Raw genomic sequence first — 21,713 nt, forward strand, 5'->3', positions numbered from 1 at the left:
CGAATTTCCGTCAATCGCTGGGAAAGAGTTAAGTGCTGACTGTAGTAGTATTGCATACTATACATATTGCATAGTAGTAGGGATTCTTTGTCAGTTGGTTTCCAACTTCTTGAGGAGTTCAATACATAACATACCACACACTACAAAACTACACCTTTTACCAGTTAAACATCTTCTCTGGGTGCAAAATGCTGGTTTAAGGCTGGAAAATGGTGTCATCATTGTTGCCTTTGAGTTTTTGGTGGTCTTGGTCTTAAGCCTAGTTTTTAAAATCCTTTGAAAGGGCATTACAGGCCGGTAATGTGTAATGCTTACACACTTTTTCCTTGTAGTTAAATAATGAGGTCACAAGCCAGCGGGTGAGAGGACACGCACTGCAAAACAAAAAAACCCCCCAAAAAACAGCAGACCTAATCAGCAGTTTGTCTTGTTTTCCGCTAAACATATCTAAACATCCTTGAAACTTAAAAGCAAGAAAAATTCACTTGAGCAGCAAAATTGTGTACATTATGGGACTTGTTTTCAGAGAATATATATCTTGAATTATTTATTGTTCTTTAACCTATTGTCATATCTTTTTATTATTACTTTAAAACTAAACCTTACTAAATGTACCTTTATGCTTAAACAAAGCATATGTGCATATTTTTGTCAAGTAAATTTATCTTGGTTCACAAATGTTTAGATATTTGTGCTGGAAAACTAGACAAAAATGCTTATAAAAAATATAGATTTTGTAATAGGAATAATGTCCTTTAGCTGACAACCTGAAGGAAAGTTCTTTTTTAAATAAAGGTTGCACTGTGATTGCATGAGAATGAATCAATCAATCTTGTAACAGACTTACAACTATAAGTCTTCCTGGATAAGTTTCCATTTATTGTGCATAAGATTTTTACTACAGGCTTGTGTGGGAGCGGAACTGTGCAAGTGAGCTGATATTTGCTATAAAGTCTACCGGCCTCATCCAGCACTATTATGCAGTGTATTATGGTGCTGTATAATACAGTCACAGTGAAGTTCTGAACTATTTTCCAACAACAAACAACAACCAGATGTGCTGTTCAGTATGGCTGTCACACAGATAGCACTGTGCATTTTCGGGAGATATCCCCTTTAGCAATTACTATAAAATGTCTTGTTTCCTTCTTTTCTAATCTTTTCATTCCTTCTTGGAGGCAGAGAGAGAAAGATTTTTTTGCTTTTATTCAGGAAATTTGCCACGTGGAAGAGAGAGTAAGGGGCTCAAATGGGCTCTTCTGTCTTTCTTTCTCTCTGGAAATCAAAATTACCATATTAATGTAATTCATATCAAGCAGACACTGTGCGCACAATGTCTCTTGGTCTATTATGTTTGATCTTACTCCATAGAAGCTCATTTTACTTGAGCAAGGAAGTTTATTGCATAAAAACTAAAGGCAGAGTAAATGCAGTTCATGTTTATTAAAAGTAGTTTTAAAGTAGATTTCTTGAAAACATTAATAGTGTACACCTTTGAATAATCTTTTATTAGTGTGTTGCTTTCAAAATGATTAGAAACAGGAAGCTTGCAATTAAACATTGTGGAGTTCTGGCAGCATCGCTCAGTATGAGTATATGGGATCTTGCCAGGTCTGCAGGTGTTACGAAACATTGCCAGGAATTGTCTTGTATAATTTATTTGCAAGCAGTGATTTTCATTAGTTCAAAGTTGCCATCAGATGTGTATGCAACTTGGATTGCTGCTGACACATTTGTCACTAACACAATGCAAATTCCAAAGCAAATTGCAGGTAAATTATATAAAAATGTTGATGATGATTGTTCTTCATTGACATTGCCAGATTTTTGTGAACTTGATAGAAAGAGAATATATAATAATATAACAACTAAATGTTTTTTTGGCTTAATAGGCACATTAACCTTTTCACCTTTTCACATGACGTCACGCAACTTCTGTTTTGTGTATTCTTACTTGCGTCAGTATATTGAAAGTGGAATACTAGCAGCACTTGAATGGATTACACCCAATATTTGTATATCTGCCACTGCCACAAATACAGTTAGAGGATGACTGCAGCCGCCTACTTTCGTCTACATTCAAGCCAGGCGTTTGGCAGATCTCAAATGCACTTACCGTTTGGTGAGATTTGCCGCTTGAAATTGAGGAAAAATATGAAAATGGAGCACTAAAGTCACTCTTTCTGCTTCCCATAGTGACTCTTATGCAGTGTTTGCTGTCTTTTATTGCAGATGAAGTTGGTTAGAGGTTTTTTTGGCTAGAAACAGAAAGACTTTTCATTCAATACTTTATGTAATTCTGCATGTTCAAGAATGAAGGTCAACATAATAAGCTTATATGCAGAGGTGTAAAGAGTACCTGTAAAGCACTTGAGTAAAAGTACAAATATCTTACAGTATAGCCTTGTTAACTAATTTGGATGAGTAAAGAGTAAAGATGCAAAATCACTTCTTTTGTAGCAGAAATAAACTGCTGCAGAAAAAGTTAGGTGCCATGCTAAATGTAAAGAGTAACTGGATTACTCATCTCAGTACTTATTCAAAAATGTTGTCAAGTAGAGAGTAAAAGTTGCTAATATTTTTGATACTCAGTAAAACTAAAAAGTAGCCAAAAAGATACTTAAGTACAGAAACTAATTATTTACTCAAATTCTTACTAGTGTAATACTCCTTATATGTAATTAACTATGAAAGTCTACTTTCATAAAGTTTACTTTCATGTACTACGAGCCAGATGCACATGAATTGCTGGATCATAATATCAGACCTGTATGTGCTCTTTTTTATCTCCCTTGACTAAGTAAAAGGAAAACACTGACCTCTTAAATGCAAGCTCAGTTGATTCATGTGTGTAATTGATTTAAAGCTAGATGATGTGCAAAATTAACAAGGGCGCCTATGACTGAAACCAGTCATTTGCCAGTAAAACGAGCCAGAAAGTGCAGCAGTATGGACAGTTTATTGAAAACAACAGCAGTCCAATTTTTATTTATTTTTCAAATAACTTCAGTTTAGACATTTAAAAAAAAAGTCCTCTCTGTTCTATGCCTGTTTTCAACCTAAAACATTTTGCAAAAACATTGCATTTTTCTCAATCGCTTTGGCACACTTTTCGAAGCAGCCTTAACATTCTCTAAACTGTAAGTTCAGTTGTCACAACCATTTGCTGCTGGAACATCAGAACTCTATGGCATCTCTGCAAAACGTCTCGGGTTACTAATGTAACCCTCGTTCCCTGAGTAGGGAACGAGACGCTGCATCGATACTCGATACTTTGGGGAATGCCTTCGGCATGAAGCGTCTGAAGTCTACTATACAACTATCCCAATCTGGATTGGTGCAACGTCATTACGTCACCCGTGACGTCGCATGTGACGGTGATCCGGAAGCTATAAAACGGTCACAGGAACCAGGAAATGTTAGCTTCTAATTGGTCAAAGCAAGTCGTTCTCAGGGGTGCGAAAAGTGTGGCCGAGGGATGCAGCGTCTCGTTCCCTACTCAGGGAACGAGGGTTACATTAGTAACCCGAGACGTTCCCTTTCGTAAAGGGAACTCCCGCTGCATCGATACTCGATACTTTGGGGAACGAATACCCACGCCGCCACACTGAGAGAAAAACGCCCTGGTATAAAGCATCTGGTACACTCATGGACGATAAAATGAGTAGAGGGCAGATCCAAACTAGCTTGTCATAAGATTTGGTGTAGGAAGAGGAGGTCTGGAGCCGGAGGCTCGACCGACCTACTGGATGGGAGCCCCAGACAGAAGAAAGCATTAGATAAGAGGTGAAGGCAAAAGCGCACCTTGTACTTCAGATATGAATGGTTTTAGATAACCAGCTGTTCTCTTAATGAAGGGAATAGCTCCTAACCCTCGACCTAACTAGATGGACTGACTCCTCTCAGCCTGAGGCCTATATAGGAACCTCCAAGGCTATGACCTTGATCATCCGACACATGCGATGGAGGATGGAATACCTGAAGAATCATGATATTGCCTACAGGCACCTCAGTACCGGGGCAAAGATAAAGCAGAGTGGCTCCCACGCTAGCAAGTAAGAGGGGGCAGCACCACCACTCTTCCAGGGAGTAAGACGAGCAGGAAGCAGACTCAATAGATTCTTCTATATATTCATATATACTCATATATATAATATATGTCATCCACAGGACATGATGGGTGCCAGGGATAACCCATCAGCCTGATGCCAATAGGCTGGATGAAAGGATTCATCCTCCAATCTACAGGAACATGGAGTTTGAGTGGGAATGTCCCTACGTGCACACCCTTAGAGGCTTGCGGAGGGCACTAAGGCCGCCACAGAGGCCCTAAGCATGAACGGGAGATCCCGTTAGAGAGTAGGATGGAACACCAGTACTGAAGCCAGTGGGCAGTAATAACACTGGGTTCAATGCCCTCCCTAACTTAATTGTTTAGTTCCTAGTAGAGTGGGGTTCTAGTATGGATGTCCTGACCACCTCGGTGGAAAGGGCAACCTAATTATGGGTGAGACCCCCTCAGGGGCCAGACCCATAGTCTCCATAACTCTGGTCGGGGATGAAATAATGTACCATCAGCCTGAGACAGAAGATCTCTCCTAATAGGAATTTCCCATGGAGGACTCTCCAAGAGACTAATAAGGTCCGAAAACCAAATTCGGGCCGGCCAGTACGGAGCTACAAGGAGTAGTCTCACTCCGTACCTCCTGACCCTTTCTAGAACCCCAGGGAGCAGAGCGATCGGGGGAAAAGCGTACAGGCGTGACCTCGGCCAAACCTGTACCATGGCATCCAAGCCCAACGGAGCTGGATGTGAGAGGGAGTACCAGAGCGGGCAATGAGAGTTCTCATGAGAAGCGAACAGGTCAACCTCCGCCCGGCCAAACTCTCTCCATATAAGCTCAACCACTTCAGGGTGGAGCCGCCATTCCCCGGGCCTCAGCCCCTGCCTCGACAGGATGTCTGCTCCCATATTTTCAACCCCAGGAATATAAATAGATCTGACAGAGAGAAATTTGTCCTGGGACCAAAGAAGAATTTGATGCGCCAGTCTACAAAGAGGGCGAGATCTCAAACCTCCTTGGCGGTTGATATAAGAGACCACCGACATATTGTCTGTCCTAACCAGAACATGATGGCCTCTGAGGTCTACAAGGAAGTGCCTCAGGGCAAAAAATACGGCCAACATCTCCAAGCGATTAATATGCAATGTGAGATGATGGTCTTTCCAAGTATCTCGGGTGTAACGGCCCTCCATAACCGCACCCCAACCCGTGAGGGAAGCATCCGTAGTCAAGGTCTTTCTCTGACATGGTGCTCCCAACACCGGGCCTTGAGACAGGAACCGTGGTTTCTTCCACATGACCAGAGAACGAAGACACCTCAAATGATGCAAAACAACATCTCAATGTTGAATTGCCAGATCTTTCGACTGGGCTAAAATGAGCCAGTCATCTATGTAATTCAATATACGAATCCCCTGAAGTCTCAATGGAGCAAGGGATGCATCCATACATTTAGTGAAGGTGCGAGGGGATAAAGCTAGGCCGAAAGGAAGAACTCTATATTGATAAGCTTTTCCCCCAAAAGCGAATCTAAGGAACTTCCTATGTTGTGGGATGATGGAAATATGAAAATATGCATCTTTTAGATCTATCGTCACAAACCAATCCTCAGATCTGATTTGTTGAACGATCATAGGTATAGTTAACATCTTGAACTTAAATCTCCTCAAAGATTTATTCAAAACCCTAAGATCTATAATAGGACGCAGCCCACCATCCTTTTTTGGAACTATGAAGTACCGGCTGTAGAACCCAGACTCCCTCTGCTCTAAGGGCACATATTCTATGGCCTCCTTAGCTAACAGAGTCTGAACTTCATCTTCCATCACCTGAGCCTGATCAGGAGATACCAGCGTATGAATAACACCATTAAATCTAGGTGGTCTATACTGGAACTGGATTCTATATCCCTTCTCGACTGTATTCAGGACCCACTGAGATATATTTTGAAGACCCTTCCAGGTGTCTAAATAATCTACTAAGGGAATCAGCCTCTCAGGACTGACCTCAGGTGTAAGATTCACAACATCATTGTCATATTCATTTTTACTTTTACTTTCGGTGACCTGAAGCAATCTCTTGGCAGGAGCTAACCGAATCACTTCTTCTCCAGGTCTCTTGAGAGGTAGCGAACGTTTCAGAACCATAGATTTTATAGGAACCTTCTTTGTGACATATTCGCTGGAAGTCGATGCGTCCCGAAGCGCACTTGGCGGCGGAAAGCAACATCGATTTCCTGAGGGCTCCGCGGAACGAAATTTTAAAAAGCCCACACGGAGGGGGATGCCCTCAGAGACCTGGACGTCCCATCATGGTTTTTTAGCCGAAGCCTTCCTCGCCTGAATAACAGTCCTCAGATCTGTTTTCGGCTTAGAAGGCTTCGGCTGAGGGTGTTGCTTCTGTCTCCAGGCCCCTTGGGGGGGAGCGCGAGAAGCAACACTCTCCCTCTGCCTAAGCAGGTGTGAGGAGCTGGCGGCGGCCTCGTGGGACTGCCCCCTGGCAGCAGACCCACGAGACCTGGAACGACGGCGGGGGGATGCACTCTTTGAATGCGGCTGACTGTCGTTTCGCCTCCTGAAACCTCTCGACGACATTGTTGACGCCCTCGCCGAAGAGGCCAGAAGGCGAAACTGGGGCATCGAGGAGACAAGCCCTGTCCTTGTCCCCGATGCCCGACAGATTCAGCCACAAGTGTCCCTCCGTGGCTACCAGTGCTGCCATGGAGCGGCCGATGGCGCGGGCCGTCTCCTTGGTAGCACGGAGAGACAAGTCGACCACTCGACGCATCTCCCTGATGTCGTCGAAGGCGACCTCCCCGCTGTCGTCCACCTCTTTGAGGAGGTCGGCCTGGTATGCCTGCAATAGCCCCATAGTATGCAGGCAACTACCAGCCCGACCTGCCGCCATATATGCCTTCCCGACCAAGGCCGATGTTGTACGGCAGGGCTTGGTGGGAAGCGCCGGAGCCCGCAGGGATGATGCAGCGTCAGGGGAGAGATGTGTTGCGAAAGACTCTTCAACCCTGGGCATCATCCCATAGCCCTCCTCCCTGGCACCCATAATGTTAGAATAAAAATGGACATTGGGGCCAGATATTCTAGAGGAGAAGGGCTTTTTCCACGATCTCGACACCTCAGTGTGGAGATCAGGAAAAAAGGGCAGACTCCGGCGTAGAGGCTGTGACCGAGTCTGCAGGAAGCGCTCATCGAGTTTGCTTTTTGCCGTCGCTTCCTGCACCTTAGAGGGCCAATCGATATTTAATTTGGCCACTGCTCGAGTCACAACCTCTAGCAGCTCCTCAAAGGCAGGGGAATGGGGTGGCGATTTTTCACATTCCCCTGCCTCGATGCCCAAAATATCTAGCTCCTCGGAACCAGATAATTCGAGCATCGGTTCCTCTACAGGGGCGGAAGAAGCCGCAACGCGGGCTTCCGCACCCTGAGCGGAACTACGGGAACTAGCTTCAGAATGCTGAGAAAGGGCCGAAGCCGTCTCAACATCATCAGCTAGATCCTTCTGCGATCCCCATGAATGCAGACGCCGCGCTGCCTCGACAGACGCGGGACCTGATCCACGAGGATCGCGGGGCTGGCCGGCCTCATTAAACATAGATCGCCGGGAGCGGAGCGTTCTTAGGGGCATGGTTTCACAGTTAGCACAGACAGCACCCTCGAGCGCTGCCTGTGCATGCTCCGCTCCCAGACAAACAACACAAAGCGAGTGTGTGTCACCCTCAGCTAAAAAGCGTGGGCAAGGGGACGCACACTGCCTGAATTGTTTCTCACTCGCCATCATAAATATATATACTTTTCACGGGACAAACAACACCAAATAGAACAGACAAGTTGTACATAGAGCGCTTGCTGAAGACCAGAAGCTAACATTTCCTGGTTCCTGTGACCGTTTTATAGCTTCCGGATCACCGTCACATGCGACGTCACAGGTGACGTAATGACGTTGCACCAATCCAGATTGGGATAGTTGTATAGTAGACTTCAGACGCTTCATGCCGAAGGCATTCCCCAAAGTATCGAGTATCGATGCAGCGGGAGTTCCCTTTACGAAAGGGAACGTAGTAACCAGTGGGGATTTCTTTAAGACTGCAAGTGAAGCTCGGCTTCCCCTATAATGTCAAAAAATGAATGGTCAAATATTGTGTTACCATTTTATTGATTAAAAATGCATTAGAAAACGTTCATCTCAAAGACGAGTTCGTTCAGAATCAGTTACATATAGCAGGTCGACGGACTCGATTTCCTTCTCATACATTCACGTAGCGTCACAGTGCATTTCCCTGTTGAAGCCTAGCGTCCATTGACTTCAATGGGGCTGCTTTGAACAGGTTTTTTCAGTGCTTCGAAACTAACCGGTCATTGGATAAATGCTGCGATTATGTCCCGCCCACGGATGCTCAGCGTCTCTGGGGGTGAATGGAGGAGTGGGCTGGTCTGGACTCCGGGCTTCTGCGTGATGATTGGAGGGTCTGTTCAAAGTCTGCATCTCCTTTTGATAGCAATTTCATACAATAAAAAGTCGCTGATGCTAAAGCTAATTGAGCTCAGTCCCATCGCAGATTTTTCAAGTGTAGTCGAAAGACAAACTGCTGCGACCTATTTCTTGGTATTTGCTTGTCGAAATTGCTAGCCAATTTTCATAATACATTTCACACAATTATACATTTATACCTTTATTATATTATTACATATTATATTTTTTATATTATTATTAGTAATAATTAAAAAATAATTATTAAAATAATTTTAAAAATATATTATTAGTAGTAGTATTATTATACTTTATTATTTATACAATTATATTTAACTCTGCTGGCCATTGAGAGGACACTGGTCAAGTCACTGGAAAAGACGCCTAGTTGGTACGACAGGGTCACAGAGCATTTTCTTGAAAAGGAACGTAGAATTTCCGTATAAATAAATTGACAATTTTTATGATGTAGGCCAAAAATGAGCTTCCCCTCTTTGAAAGACCAGCAGCCGCCACTGGTAGTAACTCACCCAAAACATTTAATTCATGTTTAAAAACCTAGTTATTGTGTCAGTAAATTGGCCAATGCCACCAAAATAAAAAGTCTTGGTCATCATGTGAGCCACACTGGTCAAAATGTTTTGATGTTTTTTCACCATGAAAATATTTGTTATATACAAATTTCATGTTTTTTTTCCCTACTTTTTTGTTGACTCTAACTGCTTTCTATTCTTTACAATAATATCAGTTTTGTTTGTGTAAATACAGATTCAGAGAGTAGGTAAAAATTTACTTGGAAAAGTCAACAATGTAGTACACAAAAATAAAATGAACATTTGTATTTTTACAGTAGGCTACATTTATTTTTGCAGAATGTGTTACATGTCAACTAACAATTCTCAGTTGCTTGTCACTGCCTCCATCCAATAGGGGGATTACTGCCTTGTTTGAGAATTCATTCAATGTCAGCAGGTAGATATTTAACACTAAATGAGCCTTTTTGTCACGATTTCCCTCCCTCCTTCTCTTTCAGGGACCTCCAGGACCTCCTGGCAAGCCAGGATTACCAGGAAAGAGAGGGCCAAGGGTAAGCCTGTTAAAATCCTTCACTTATTTTCTCATGTCTCTGTTGCCTAGCCCAAGCATAGGAGAGGTCTTTGAACTGAGGTGCGTTCTTTTATTTATGGTCGAGGAAGGCTAGTTCCAATTAAACCCCAATTCGCCATATGTTTGTATAAAACCAAGATCAACTTTGCATTTCCGATGGCCTGCCCTGCACTCAAAAATAGATTTTTGCTGCTTGTTCAATTTCCATGTAAAATCCAGTTTCTGTGAAATAATTTTTTAAAATTGGATTATAATTTTAAAAAGTTTGCTTAGTCCATTTGCATTGGGACTATATGATAATTTTCACTGGCCATAATCAGATGTATGCAAATTCACATCCAGACCAAAACATTCATTATTGAAAATTGAACCACTAAATAAAAAAAAAGTTATTTCCATATTTCTTGTTGCATATAATTAAATGTATTTAAAATCTTTAATGAAATTATTAGTTCACATTACAATACATTTTTGTTGTTGTTGTTAAGGCTTGATTTTATTTTGTGAAAAAGTTTTCCTCAATTTATTAAATCTCATTGAAGTCTTTCTTTGTTACAAACTGATAGTTTGTCATCAGGGTGAGTAAGTACCTTGTAGAAATTACTTTTTGCTCAGTAAGATTGTAATCAAGAGTGGAAGAAAGAGTGAGACAATGAGATATCAGTTAGTCAGTGATTCAAAGAGACTTCTCTTGGTGGAAGTCTAGATGTTTTGTGTGTGAGATACCTGCCCTGGCCTATGAGACTGCCCTTTAGAGAGGCCCCTGAGGGCTGGACTGTGGGAAACCAATCTGTTGAGCTAAAGAAAGGGCTCTTTGTAGCAGTCTTATTAAAGGCATTTAAAGCCTCACCGGTGCTCACCGGCTCTTAAGCTCTCCAGAGTGGCTGGTATCCTACACCATCAGTCAGTGCCCCCAAGGTACTAAGAATATTTCACGTAAATCCTGATATATATAAAAAAAAATTATATGTGTTTTTTTGAATTTCTGTAATGTTTGTTATTTGTCAGTTTTCATTCATAGCAATTCATATGCATGGTACAATTTGTTACATGGGAAAAGACATTCAGCTTTGGTTACAGAAGGGCAAGCCAAAATTCGCTGCATTTAGACCATCAAAGATTAAACGGTTCATGGACACATCATAGCAAACTGGGCATTGCAATACAGCGAGCTACAATGGACGATTCAATACCATACAGCATCATCATGCACCACTTTATAATATTTACTTTCATGTGTCCGGTGTAAGAGGCCTCAAACATTTTTAAAAAATGCGACCAGTGCCATACGTTAGATGGGCTTATTATAAGCAAAATGCTTGCATTCACTCTACATAGTGTTAGCCTCAGTTGCTTATTCATAACACTTAGCAACACATTGTAGACTTGGAATTAAGCCTTTTTCCCCATTATTATTTGATTCACGGAACCGGACACCAGTTATCTTTCCAAGAAAAATCTTTATTCGTCAGCATTGGAGAGAAACTTGAGATGATGTTGTATTCGTGCCAGGTCTATGTGTTCCCGATGTTTCTCTGCTGTAGTACAGTAAGATTGAGCTTATATACACCACTGAGCGACTTTCAACTTCCTTGTAAGGTAGAAAAACATGTTGCTTATGTTTAAAAATGGAATGTATACCTCATGCTTACACATGGTACAATCCACTATCCATATTAAGAAACTATCCTCGGTGTATACATTTGTGGTACAATTGCATCAGTTGAAAAACATTCCTTTCCTTGTAAAGAACATGCCAATTGTACACATTTAATGTATCATCATCATTGGAACATCTCTGCTCTGTGAACGTTGCATTGCACACATCCCTCTAAGCAAAATATATAACTCTCCCAGCTCCCCTCCTTGTGTCTAAAATATGATCCTTAAACAAATGTGTCCATGCAATATATAGTCCAACTCATGCATTTTAAACTTCATAAGATAATAAAACTGATTATGAATACTAATAAAGAATAATAATACAGATACATAATATTAAATAATGAAATTATATTAAAAGATGAAATTTTAGTCTTCATCTCCCTCCACTGGAACTACGGCTGTCAGTTCCACACCATAATTCCCAGGTTGCGACCCTATTGAAGTGATAGTGAGGAGGAGAAATAGCAGACCAAAGGAAAATATGATAGAAAAACAAAATAAACAAATAACTCCAACCCATGTTATGTCCCTGCATACTATGGGCCCTATTTTAACGATCTGAAACGCAAGTATCAAGCGCGAAACGCAAGTAACTTTGTGGGCGGGTCTTGGGCGCTGTTGCTATTATACCGGCGGGATAAATGACTCTTGCGCCCGACGCAAATCTAAAATGGGTTGGTCTGAAGTAGCTTCATTATTTATAGGTGTGGTTTGGGCGTAACGTGAAATAAACCAATCAGAGCGACATCTCACATTCCCTTTAAGAGCAGACGTGCTTGTTCCATGGCGGGTTGCTATTATAACGGCGGATTTGCCAGGCGCACGCCAGGAGCGGTTCACAGCTGAGGAGACCGACGTTCTCGTCAGGGCCGTAAAACACAGAGAAGTGACATTGGGGATGGGAGAAACCCACCCAAATTAGCTTCAGTTAAACGGTGTATAATAATTTGGGTAAATGTGTAAGCTAGATTTTTTCACATCTTCATGGACACAACAATGATTACCCTCGTGTGTTAATAGTTTTCCTTGTAATAATGTATGATTTGCAAAAATGAAAACTGCTGCTTCTGTGTAGATGAGAGAATCAAAGTTGTGCACGTTGTGCACATGCTACATTGATTATGGCCAAGCATGCGCCCTTAAAATAGCATATGAATAACATGCGCAACTTTAGACTAGGTTTTTCCTGGTCAGTGGCGGAATTGTTTTCTAAACCTGCAAAATAGCATCAGGGAACGTTTGCGCCGAAACACGCCTCCTCTTTTCGCTGCAACGCCCCCGGGAGCGCAAGTTCACTCCTTAGTTTACCGGCGTGCGTCTGTGGAGGGAAAAGTCCGCTGTGCTCGGGTGCAAAATAGGAATGATACATGCGTCGGTGTACAAAGTCAATTGTGCTGGGTGCAAGATAGGGCCCTATGTGTCATTTAACGTATATGTGTAAGCATTTAAAATAAACCCCAATCATCTAATGAATAACTCTTCCACCATTGCCTCAACTCGTTAAGTGCTTAACTCCTCGAGTTCCTGGCCAAAACAACAAACTAAAATAAACGTTGATGTTAAAGGATCCTATCCCTTGGGGTTGAAAATCAGTAAGTGGGTGTTCATTGTTTGTGAAGTTATGTTTTATAAGTAGTGTAGTAGATGTAAAATCTCCTATTTCACTCTGTATGTCCCATTCTCGGTTCTATCCATTTGGTTAGTATTAACCATTTTTACATGTTTGGTACTCTTCCTTCTAGTAACACATATGATGAGTTGTATTGCTAACAGAAACACAAAAACTCCTACCATAGTCAAAACTATCCATTCCGACCATGATTTCCTGGAATTTGTGTTAATTTTCTCTCAGACATCAATTTAGCTACTCCGTTTGCTACGATAACGTGACCCATTGCTTGAATTCCCTCCTCTTGAGCTGCTTTAACACTCTTTTTAACTATTCTAACCTTTTCAAAGAGTTCATAATTCCTTTCTTCTACTAATTTATTATTCCACCATTGTGACTCTAACTGCAACAATTGCACATGTGGAACATGAATTCCACCCAAGTGAAGAGGGTAGAGAATCTCAAGGCAAAATGGATCAGGAGGAATTGGACACAACTTCCCTCTGTATATCATATTTTCAAATATTCCATGTATGTATACACTGTGCTTCTGACACCTGCCATGCACCTGTGGCTTGATCTAAAGGAACTACTTCCCAAACTGCAGAACCATTAAGAGATAGACTAAATTGCCCAGAAAGAGCTCCCTTCTTCACAACAGTTCCATCAGCTTCCACTACAGCCCATCCAGTATGTCGTTTTCCATCAACATAGTAACTGGATCCATTGACCCATAACTCTTTGTCTGTTTTTTCAAGAGGGATTGGATTAACAGGACCAAGACTTTCTTCTTCTACCTGTTTTTCACACTCATGTGGTATTCCCTCACGTGGTTCCAGCATCATTGTTGCAGGGTTAAGAGAAGTGTCCCTGATGATTTCCACTCTCAAATCCTTGTTCAAGTTGCTTCCCATCTTACTCTCCTTGCGTCAGTTATGGTCTTGATGTTTTCGTTGTTCAACAGCGTCACTATACTGTGTGGAGTGTGCAGTATGATAGTTTGTGCTCCTATCAGATTTTCAACAGCATCCACTGCCCTTGTGGCAGAGTCCTGCACGGGTCCGATTTTGTAAATCCGCACCCGCCCGTACCCGCAGTGCTTAAAGGTGCATCCGACCCGTTTTCCGACAGCAGCACTAATTAAAATCCGCACCCGACCCGACCCGCTCCGCTTAAAATAGAACCGACCACCCGACCCGCAACCGAAATAAAATCAGTTTAGACTATCACATTATAGATACACTTAAAAAAAAATTTATTGCCAGGTCCTACAGAAGTTATTACACGGCCATTAACACAAGGACAACTTCAGCCGAAGCTGTCAAAAGGCCGGTACATGAGGAACATGGCTAACGTTACCACAAAACTGAGTAGCCTAATAACATTTTACCAAATTAACAGGCTACAACACTACATCTACCACGCAATTTCGTCTAGCCTACATCTGACAATTTTGGGTTCAAACACGCCCTGCACACCACACATACTTAACAGTGTTAAATTTGAAAAATACTGTTCGATAGAACTGCTTGGTTTGTTACCACAGTTATCTGCGTCCTTCCTCAGCAATGAAGTACCACATTTGCGGCTATCCAACATGAAAATGCATGCAGCAAAGCCTTTCACAATATTGTTTTCTTCAGATAACTCCAAATTTCTCCCACACACTGGACTTGATTTTTGATGACGTATTGTCGACAACTTTACCATCTCCACTAGCTATTCTTTTCTACAAATCCTCAGCATCCATCTCGACGACTGCAAGCATATCGCACGCGCGGTTATGATGCATTTTTTAAAGTGAAAGTAGGTATAGATCCTGGGAGGGCACAAATAAACTGAGTGGATTTTTAATTATTTTATCAACTTGAATACAGGCATATTTTTGTAGATGTGTTCCTAAAAATATGCATATATTTGTACGTTTGCAGGTGATTGTGTTTAGCCCGTGTCCGACCCGACCCGCACCCATATCCGACACAGTTGGATATTTTTCACTCGTTTGAGCAAAATTTGCTGGTCACCCGTCGGGTACCCGCCTGTACCCGAACCCGTGCAGGACTCTGCCATGTGGCACCATCGAGGGCTTGATTACATTGTGGTAGACCAATCATAGTGACAGGAATCTTTGTAGAAAAGTATCCGACGGGTCTGTACTGATCACCTGGTTTTTGACACAGTACTGCTGAGTAGGTCTCATCTCCCACCCTGGTCCACAAATTAAATGGCAATCGCCCATCTGGAAGTCCCAAGGCTGGGGCTGAAGTCAGTTTCTCTTTCATAGAAGTAAACCAATCAGTAGTAAACCAATCACTTCCAATCAGAAGTAAACCAATCTCTTTCATAGCTTCCTCAGCTTCCGGTGTCCAGTTTATATGTTCCACTCCAGGCTTTCCTCCCTTGTACAGGTCAATGAGAGGGCTAGTGATGCTGGCAAAATCAGATATATACTGATGACAATAGTTGAAAAGTCCCATCACCTTCCGCATTCCTGTAACTTTTAAAGGTTTTGGAAGTTGCCGTAATGCCTCTACACGCTCTGTTGTCATTCTCCTTCCCTCCACAGATATTTCTTGGCCCAAATAGATAACCTTGGTTTTGGCCAGCTGGGCTTTGTCGGGGTTAATTTTGAATCCCCCTTTCCTATGGGCATGTAGGACAACATTCAGAGCAAATGCATGACTGTTTTCATCTGGGCTTGCAATCAACAAGTCATCAACATATTGGAGGCAAACACTTCCTAAACTCTCAATTTCAGCTTTTTGCTCCGCTAATAACTGGTCCAAAGCTCTATGAAATACAACAGGAGAAAGATTAAGACCTTGTGGGAAAGTCTGTTCCAAACATACTGTTTTGCGCCCACTGTGAAGGCCAATTTCTCTTGAGATCTTTCGTCAATAGGTATAGACCAGAAGGCCGACAGTACATCTAGTACCGTAAAAATTCTTGCATTTCCTGGGATATCATTCAGAATGGTGGCAGGATTGGCCACAATAGGATACGGTTTTGGTGTTACACTGTTAAGTCTTGTGTAATCTATGGTTAATCGCCATGAGTTATCTGATTTCTTGACAGGCCAGACAGGACTATTAGTGGTAGATGAAGTTTGTCTGATGATTCCTTCAGCTTCCAAGTCTGCCACTATCTCTTCCACGGCTTGTCTTGCTTCAGGTTGGATGGGGTATTGTTTATAAGGGGCATGTATTGGTCCCTCGATAACAATGGGATCAATGTTGGCTTTGCCACATACCGTCTTTTTCCCAGTCTCTGATGATTGGTTTTGCGGTATCAACAGACCTTAGATTACATGTGCGATCTTCATGTGGTATTATCCCAGCTGTTGTAGCGATTTGACGACTGTCAGTGAATATGATCATGTTCAACAATGGAAGAATGTCCATGCCAATAAGGCTTCCTTGTGAAGCTGATTGAAGCTGTGGGGGCGCTGATTCCTATTGCGGACGCATAATTCCCCCAATGAGCTGACAGACTTGTGTTTCAGTCCACGTCTTCCCTTGAGAGATTTCATCATGGTTTTTCGCACCGACCTGTTTAAATAATGGACCTTGACCTTCTGCTCCACCTCCTTTAGCCCAACAATCTTTTCTAATGTGGCCAGGCTTTCCACAACTGAGGCAAACAATCATCCTCTTCTTTATGTCCATGTTGTATTGAGCTGTTGCCACTCCTCTTTGATATGGCTTGTTTCCTTCTTACTTGTTTGATCTCATAGCCATCTCTAGGCGGCCAGCCCATTGCATAATTTGGTCAAATGCCTCACCTGGATTGACTCCAAGTGATAAGGCTTGTTGGTATTTTGTGCTGAAGCCATCCACAAGTGTGTCAGTGAACTGTACATCATCTCTGTCAGGTTGTTTCTTAGCACAGAGGACCCATCTCTCATAAGCATTCCACTTACGCAGAGCATATTCATCTGGAGATTCATCATCCTTTTTCTTAATCAATGTCACTAATGTGAAAGGAGTTTTACCGCTGCCCAAGATTTCTTGTATTTCTTTTTGGAACTCATCTAATGCTTGCCAAAGACCCAGGGGTCGTCCCTGGCCATCAACCCACAAGTCTATCCATTGGGTTGTTGTTATCGAAGCTGGCAAGCGTTCCCATCTGTCTCTTGAGATTTTAGCTTTCACAATGGTGTGCATATCATGTCATTTGATGTGCTTCAACTAATGAGTCTAATTCTTGCCAAAACTCTGTGTTTGGATCTTGTCTCTTCAGAGGAGGCAAGGCTGTGAGAATGGCTTGACATTCTCCTGGTGTGAATGGTCTCTCTTCTGTCATAATTTTAGATTCTTCCCTTTTAATCGCAGGTGAAGAAAATTCAGGACCGATCTTATCAACTGTGATCATGTCGTCTAAATGGTCTTCTTTCTAAAAAAGATCCACTTTTACCCCAGCATCATTAAACTATTTTAGAGGTTTACTGATCAGAGCAACTTAAACAAGCCACATCAAATTCAAATGACTTAATTTAAATCTATATATTTTTTTCATTATTTTTTTGTACTATGTCTGACACATATATTCATTGGCAACACAACCGGTACTTTAAATAACACAGTTCTTTTAAGCAGTTTCAGTCAATGTCTCTAATCATCAGGCAGACTTAGAATTATTTTAGAAAGAAAAAGTCTTACCTGAATGATTGAGACAACTGTCCGAAGATGCAATCCTTGTTTGTGTCGCCAAACTGTAGACTTGGAATTAAGCCTTTTTCCCCGTTATTATTTGATTCACGGAACCGGACACCAGTTATCTTTCCAAGAAAAATCTTTATTCGTCAGCATAGGAGAGAAACTTGAGAAGATGTTTTATTCATGCCAGGTCTATGTGTTCCCGATGTTTCTCTGCCGTAGTACAGTAAGATTGAGCTTATATACATCACTGAGAGTTTCAACTTCCTTGTAAGGTAGAAAAACATGTTGCTTATGTTTAAAAATGGAACGTATATCTCATGCTTACACATGGTACAATCCACTATCCATATTAAGAAACTATCCTAAATTTTTGTCTTCAACATCAAAATTATTTCTAATATTTTGGACCTATATTGAAAGTACCTTTTGAGACATGACTTCACAGAAACCCGTAAGAGATGTATTTGTGATGATTGAGTTGGAGGAGTTGTGACACACGAATGGGTGTTTGCGAGGTTGATTGAAAATATGCTTTATTTTTGTAATACCGCTAGGTGCCACTAGTTTTGCAGAAATTACATACTACACCTTTAACCTAATAACTGTCATCCCCCATTTTAAGCGTAGATCCGATTGTAATTCATGAATGCTTTTGGAATACAGACATGAGGTTGGTCTTAGTTTAAAGCATATCGTTGTCATGTAAACGTATCCTAAGACTGAAAACAAAACAAGACAGAAACTAAACATGACCATGTCATAACTCCCCCTCCTCGGAAAGTGCATCCTCGCTCTGAAAAACATATCCCAAACTGAGGAGGGAGGGAGAGTGGGGGCTCTGGAGGAGGACGAGGAACAGGCAAGGGACGACGCCCAGGGAGGAGATGAAGGTGGGTGGAGCCAAGGCGGAGATAGAAGGAACCAGAGTAGAGTCGAGAGGAGCAGGATGATGACCCCGAGCACAGACATGAAGGTCCAAAGTGGAGCCGATGGAGGGAGGAGCCATGGTGGAGCCTTGGAGGAGAGGCCGGGTGGAACCAGGGAGACGACTGACTTGAGGTGTGGAGGTCGACTGGTGGAGGTGGAGACCAAGGCAGAGCCGTAGAGCCAGGGTGGCGGCAAAGACCTGGGGAGCCACGGTGGAGCTGCAGATGGGCATGACCAATGGTGGAGTCATAGGCTTGGCAGACCGGGGCAGAGACGTTGTGAGTGAGAACAATGGAGAAACTGGGGGGGGGGAAGGAGGAGTCCGAAGGAGCCAGAGGTGTGGATGGTCGAGGCACAGCTGCTGATTCTGATGTCTGAGGTGGAGCCAGAGCGACAATGGACCAAGCTGGGATTCTAACGTTGGGAGAGATGGCGCCGGTGTACGTGGCATGCCGTCTGATGTCTCTGCTACTTTGTGCTATTTTTGTGCTTCTATCTGCATCAAACTGCTACTCGCTTCTGGTTTATGATCGCCTGTTACTTCTGGATATTCGAGACTCTTTTGTGGCCACATATAACCCAGAGTTAAAAAGCTCTGTGGCTGGTTCACAATCCTGCTCTCCAAACTCTACCTGGGATATTACAGAGTATCTGAGCAATTGGCCTCATGGTGTTCCCCGCAGAAAGCGCCGCAGGAGACACGGCAAGCGTGGAGGGGTTGCTGTCAAACTGAAAATGGCGCTACACGCCGCCCGCGCGTCCAGCTTCGTCTCCATGACGACGTGGAATCTAGGCATTGGCCGATGTGCTGGTTGGCGTTTGCTCGATCCACCTGTTCGCTGGCTTCGGACCATTCTCCAGGACTCTCATTCGACGATCCCCTGCTACCCTCCGATCCGTGTTCGCCGCGGTGGAGCTAATCGACAGAATCTTCGATCTTTGACGCTCTGTTCCGTCTTCAGTCTACAGTAGCTTTGAAGTACAGCTGTTGCGACTGGAATTTGACGATCCTGTTTTGTTAGCGCTGTTGTATCGCCCCCCTCACCTAGTGAAAGATTTTATAAGTGAATTTACTGCCTTTATAGGTGAATGTGTAACTAATTACAGCAATATTCTTCTGCTAGGGGACTTTAATATTCATGTGTGCTGTCAGTCAAAACCTCTAACAATGGAGTTTTTAAATCTCATCAATTCATTTAACATGGTTCAGTGGGTGAAAGATCCCACTCATACTCATGGTCATACTCTGGACCTGGTACTCTCACATGGTGTTTCCATTACTGATGTTCAGGTTTTTGACACTCTGATCTCTGATCATATGCCTGTACTGTTTTCTATGTCCTTTCCTCCTTCAAGATCGCACATTATTCCTACTGCACAATGGACTCGTTCCTTTTCTCCCTGTTTCCGTGATGAATTCACTAACACCTTTAATGAGGTGTGTCTGTCTCTGTCCCTGGAGTCACCCTTACCCGACTTGGATGCTGAAGAACATCTTAGTCTGTTTAATACTGTATGCTCCGAGATTCTAAATACCACTGCTCCTTTAAAAACGAAGAAGCCAAAACCTAAGACTGAACCATGGCTCAATGATACCATCCGCTCTCTGAGGCGAGCATGTAGAAGAGCAGAACGTAAATGGAAAAGTGATAAGCTACAAGTTTCTTATGAAATGCTGAAAAACTCCCTCAGTGCTTTTCAGAAAGCCATGATTATATTTGCTAAGTCTAAGTATTTTTCTAATTTAATTTTAAAAAACCATCATAGTTCAAAAGCCTTATTTTCTGTGTTCAATTCTGCTCTAAATCCTCCTGTAAATGTGATTTCAAATCCCTCAGTATCGTTATGTGAAGGCTTCTCAAGGTTTTTCTGTGAGAAGATCACCTCTCTAAGATCTCAGTTACAACCTTCTGCTATTGTCTCACCTGAACTGGGTTGTTCTTCAGCCATATGGAGCGTCTTTGACCCAGTTTCTCTTCTGTCTCTCAGAGAAATTGTTGATCACTTGAAACCTTCCTTCTGCTCTCTTGATGTTCTTTCTCCCCGTATTTTGAAACAAATTTTTGATTCAGTTGGAACAAGTTTGGTGTCTTTTCTGAATAAATGCTTGAGCACAGGGACTATCCCTGATAGCCTAAAACAAGCTACTGTTACACCTCTTCTCAAGAAACCTTCACTTGATGATAGGGATTTTAATCATTTTCGACCTATCTCGACCCTACCTTTTATTACAAAAGCTTTGGAGAAAACGGTTCTTAAATCAAATTCTTGAAACTTTCCAGTCTGGTTTTAAGCCTCTGCACAGCAACGAGTCTGCTTTATTAAGGGTCTCTAATGATATACTATTAGCGACTGACGCTGGTGACTCGGCTTTTGATACAGTTGATCATAAAACTCTTTTATCCCGACTAGAATATTTTGTGGGTATCCAGGGAACTGTCCTCAGTTGGTTTAAATCATATCTAACAAATAGAAGTTTCTCTGTTAAACTTGGTAATTTCTCTTCCTCGCCTGCTCAACTCTCCTGTGGAGTGCCGCAGGGGTCTATTCTCGCACCCATTCTTTTTTCCCTGTATTTACTTCCTCTGGGCTCCATTTTCAGAAAGCATGGTGTATCATTTCACTGCTATGCAGATGATACACAAATTTGTTTGCCTCTGAAACGCAACAAAGATACTGCTCTGAAATCTCTTTTTGCATGCCTAGAAGAAGTAAAAATGTGGTTTTCTCAAAATTTCTTATTTCTGAATGAATCCAAAACCGAGGTTATAGTCTTTGGCCCCCATGACAACTTTAATAGCAGTAACATTGATCTGGATCACCTCTCTCCAACTTCATCTTGCATTAAAAACATAGGTGTTTTCTGGGATCAGAACTTCAAATTTGAAAAACAAATTAATGCGGTGATTAGTTCTTGTTTTTTCCAGCTATGTCTTCTCTCTAAGATCAGATCCTTTCTTTCTGAGAAAACCTTAGAGATTGCTGTCCATGCGCTCATTACATCGCGGTTGGATTATTGCAACTCGGGGAAGCCACAACGATCTGACAACATGAGACAGTGATCACTGAACATATAAAGGGAAAGGGAAGTGATTACAGCTGGCGCTAATAATCAACCTGAGATTGATAACCACGCCCACACACACACACACACACACACACACACACACACACACACACACACACACACACACACAC

At 42.3% G+C, this 21,713-nt stretch overlaps 1 protein-coding gene across 6 annotated transcripts in view; it reads left to right on the plus strand.

Annotated features, from left to right (window-relative positions):
* The window catches only part of col27a1b (collagen, type XXVII, alpha 1b), a 123,231-nt gene that overhangs the window by 15,399 nt on the left and 86,119 nt on the right, over nucleotides 1-21,713 (plus strand). For all 6 annotated transcript variants that reach the window (XR_014606223.1, XM_084114521.1, XM_084114522.1 and 3 more), the window contains exon 4: nucleotides 9,583-9,636. Coding sequence is in view for 5 of the 6 variants with exons in the window: in XM_084114521.1 (XP_083970647.1) it covers nucleotides 9,583-9,636 (54 nt within the window). In the remaining variant the exon portion in view is untranslated. The remainder of the gene's footprint in view (nucleotides 1-9,582; nucleotides 9,637-21,713) is intronic.

The sequence above is a fragment of the Abramis brama genome (genome assembly GCF_963993115.1).
Source record: "Abramis brama genome assembly, chromosome: 5".
Classification (NCBI taxonomy): domain Eukaryota; kingdom Metazoa; phylum Chordata; class Actinopteri; order Cypriniformes; family Leuciscidae; genus Abramis; species Abramis brama.